The following is a 4226-nucleotide window of genomic DNA, read 5'->3' on the forward strand; positions in this document are numbered from 1 at the left end:
ATGTGATTGTGATGCTGTAATTCTGAGTGTTTTATGTGCTGCAGAACAGGAACCTGCTGTAAAACAGCAATTATGCTGAGTCAGGCTTGATTTTTAATAATCTTTTCCTGCTAAATAAATCAAATCAAATCAAATCAATGTCAATAACCACATGACTTTTAAATAGCTACAAAATGGTCTCCATGTGAACCAGTAGAACAACTCTGGAGTTATTTTAAAACAACAATCTTTTTCTTTTTTTAATTTGAGGCTGCTCAGACCAGGCATTAGCTCACTGTTCAGGTAAACGTTTGTTTTTTTCAAACTGAAGTCATATTTATAAGATATATATAGCTTCATGTTTCATATATATATACACTGCATATAAATTATGAAAATCCTCTTATTAGCATTTAGTTCTAAATACATAAAACTGAGATGATTTGGCTCAAAATCTGCCCATTTCATCCTGGTGGAAGAGCACCTTCGTGTCGTGTCACAAAGCTTCAGATTTAATGGTGTTTTTCACCGTCTTAGTCACAACTCTTTCATTTAGTTCATTTGAGCTGGTTGCTGACTGGAAACAAGCAAGATGGCTTTTAACAACGGGATATTATTTGGCAACATATGCTGCAAATAACAATTTAAGAGATGATTACCCCCTCCATCTAGGAAAATAGGCAACATGGTGCAATCTGTGTGTTTGCGAACGGGCGTCTACTCAATTTAAACAGAAGAATCTGCGTGCAATGGAAAAACGTATGAGTGGAAAATGGCACAGTAATATTCTCACAAGTGACCTTACGCTAAATAGGAATATTGAGATTATATACGTGAGCATGAGTTGCATATCGACGATTCCAGTTATGCTCCTGTTAACATATTGCAGCGGAGAGTCACAGTTTGAGTAATGGGTTACACGTCTGTTGGGTCACAACCAGCCACTGAGATTTCTGCACCCATCCAAAAACTTAATTACACACACAGTTCTGAAAGCACAGAGCAATAAAGGTGCTTGAACTTTTACTGGGAGCTTTCCATTCTGGGCCACTCTGCTGCTGGTTCGTCCCAAAGAAAAGCAACAACATATCACAAACATATGTCCTCTTGTACTTGTTGCTTGGGAACCTGGTGTGTTTCGAGGGAGTGCATGCACGAGAAAAGTAGCTGCGTGTGTCTTCAAACGCAGGGAAATATTTGCTGGATGTCTTAGAAGTAAATTTGGGCAGAGGTACATCACTCTGAAAAATTGCATTTAATGATAACAAACTTAAGGACATTTGTGTTTGGTAGATTATTTCTTTCTCGTAACAATGCTTCTTGGCAATTGTTTCATGTGCGTAACCCCACATACTCAGCTCTACTGCTCATCCCACAAACGCATGTTCCTTACAAATCTGGCACCATTTAAAAGGGAAGTTAGAAGGCTTTCTGGTGGTATAAGATTTATTGCCAAACACAAATTACCTTGCTTTTGGTTCTAAGTACATATTTATAGGTACAATTCAATTCGGTTTATTTATATAGCGCCAAGTCACAACATATGTTGTCTCAGGGCACTGTACATAAAAAAGAATAATCTAAGCAAGAAACCAGCAGGCTGCGTTGAATCACTTCATCACAGTCTCCCATCCTGAGCAAACGGTGGAGAGGAAAAACTCCCTTCTAATCAGGAAGAAACCTCCAGCAGAACCAGGCTCAGGAATGACAGAATGACAACTGAAAGGTTACAAAACATTGTGCTTACAGACAGAAAAAAAGGACCATGAAACTCATCAGATCAGTGTATTATCATGTCTAAATTTATTTCAGTGGCTTCAACTGAAATTTCCTGACTGCTGAGCTGACTCATGTTACTGACCTTGCTTTAAGTCTAGACTGCATGTCCTTGTACATTCCTGCAGTAATTGATCAACTGTCAAGACTGTCAAGATAAAAGTGTTTGAAGGATGAGGAAAGTTCTGAGAGTTCCTCGGTCATACTTGCTTGTTGAGCAAGTTGAAATGAGAGGGATCGCAACAACGAGAGGCAGACTTGGACAATGTCTGCTTTCTGAAAAAATAATAAAATAGAATAAAAAGTAGTTGGCAGGTTCCCTAAAATCGCCTGGGATATAAAAAGTTGTTTGATGTAAAGACGGTTGGCCAGCAGTCAGTGAAAGCTCTCCACAGCGGAACAACTCAGTCAGGCTCGCTGCATAATTCGAAGTTACATTTTAACTGCTGGATGTTCAGTTTTTCTTAAGTGAAAGTGTTATTAGTGTGCATAAAGAGCGTTAATGCACACTAAGCACTCCAGAAATAGGCTTTTTTTGTTACAATGGCTCAGAGGTACAGAATGAGAATCAATTAGAGAGAAAAACTTAAAAGACTGTCATCATATAAAAAACAGACACAAACTTGACTGAGAGGATGTGTGTTTTATTTTGGCAGGAACTACCACTGCTGAGCATCCCTCATGGGTTGAACATGAGTACTTTCCACGAGGCTGACTCCAAAATAAACCCAGATCAGCTTGTTTAAATGCATAAATCTAACTTTGTTGTTCCTGACAAAGTGACTGTGTGAAATAAAAAAATATTGTGCCTCTGATTCATCCTCCATGACCCCTTCAAATGACCCTTTTTTTTGCATGGGCTTTATTTTTATCTCTGTCTCCTGAATTTCCCCGTGCTTCCCTTTTGCTCGACAGCCTTTTTACAGACCGAGACTCTCAGGAGAGCGAGCCTGGCTCTTTGTCTGCAGTCACTATGAATACACTGACACATTTCCTCTGCCTTCCACACAGACACATGTAGTTCAGTCACTATAACCAGCCGGTTATTTCATCTTTCAGCAAAGCTTTTCTGTGGTTTCAAGGAATCCTCAACAAGCACCTTAACCCTCACCTTGTGGAGCATCTCTGTCTTTAGTCCTCGGATGCTCAGGTAGGAGAATTACCCGTGGACACACACCTACACATCAGCTTCTACCTCCAACATGAGATTCAGAACCAGACTACATTTAGGTCAGATGCATGAATTTCAAAGAGGCAGACTACTAAGGAAGTCTAACAAATGTTTTTATTCTGAAGCAGCGCTGCTTTCAACTCTTACTTTCATACAAAGCCAAAGTGTACTCTGCAAATTGGCCATTTTGGCAGCTCTAAATGAAAGTTGCGGCAGAGTCATTTGAATGATCTGACCTGGAAATCTCTCTATCTCAGCCCTGCCAGCCTAATGAATCAGTGTTTTTATATTAATCATATTACTCAGTTGTGCCTCCAGATTTGCTTTTATTGAGGGGAGGGGGCGTGTTGGGGCCACTGGAAACTAAGAAAAGTGCTGTCACTCCTCAACCTATTGAAGCTAGTCTCAAACTTATACTTAAAGGAAACATCATGCTTTTAAATCCTTCTTTTTCCACATTTAAATCATTCAGTTAGGGTCTACATAAAATGAATTCCTTCTTATGCTCCACAATCCCCTCTTTCATCCCTTTCCTGAGGTGTGTTTCAGATCAACTCGTTTTGGGGCTGTCTCTTTAAACCCAAACAAGGCGCTTCACACTCCGTCCGTGGTCCATACAGGCTACTGATTGCTATCATTGTCCTGCACCATATTGGTACTCGAATACAATAAAAAAAAACGCTAGCTCATAAGTTTTGTCTTGTTTTCTTTAGTCCCCTCCAAAGATAAGTCGGTGTAAGTTAGACTCTTTGAAATCTTCATTTTTAAATGATCTAAAAAAAGAAGCCAAGCTGTTACCTTGGACTCCTTAATCTTGACGGCGATGACCTGCTTCCTCTGGCGGATGATCTCCACCAGCTCATCGCACTCTTCCACCAGCTTCGATTCATGCATGGCTGTGTTAACCTGTAGAGACAGAACCAAATATATACTGTACACATGTATACAAATCACATTCTGGACATTTTATTTTGTTTTGATAAAAAATGCATTTGCCTTTCAAAACCTCTATGTAAATGAGCTTTGCAAGATTTCCTTATTTAAAGTCAGGATGATTCATATCAACACCTGCAGAGATTTTCTGACATATATAAATATATATATACACTCACCGGCCACTTTATTAGGTACACCACGCTAGTAACGGGTTGGACCCCCTTTTGCCTTCAGAACTGCCTCAATTCTTCGTGGCATAGATTCAACAAGGTGCTGGAAGCCACCTGGTCCATATTGACATGAAGGCATCACACAGTTGCCGCAGATTTGTCGGCTGCACATCCATGATGTGAATCTCCCGTTT

At 39.8% G+C, this 4226-nt stretch overlaps 1 protein-coding gene across 3 annotated transcripts in view; it reads right to left on the minus strand.

The window, feature by feature from the left end:
- Positions 1 to 4226, minus strand: part of mid2 (midline 2) — a 97120-nt gene that overhangs the window by 30793 nt on the left and 62101 nt on the right. For all 3 annotated transcript variants that reach the window (XM_014028003.1, XM_014028002.1, XM_014028001.1), the window contains one exon: positions 3725 to 3832. In XM_014028003.1, coding sequence (XP_013883457.1) covers positions 3725 to 3832 — 108 coding nt within the window. The remainder of the gene's footprint in view (positions 1 to 3724; positions 3833 to 4226) is intronic.

Source organism: Austrofundulus limnaeus, unplaced genomic scaffold, assembly GCF_001266775.1.
Source record: "Austrofundulus limnaeus strain Quisiro unplaced genomic scaffold, Austrofundulus_limnaeus-1.0 Scaffold708, whole genome shotgun sequence".
Lineage (NCBI taxonomy): Eukaryota > Metazoa > Chordata > Actinopteri > Cyprinodontiformes > Rivulidae > Austrofundulus > Austrofundulus limnaeus.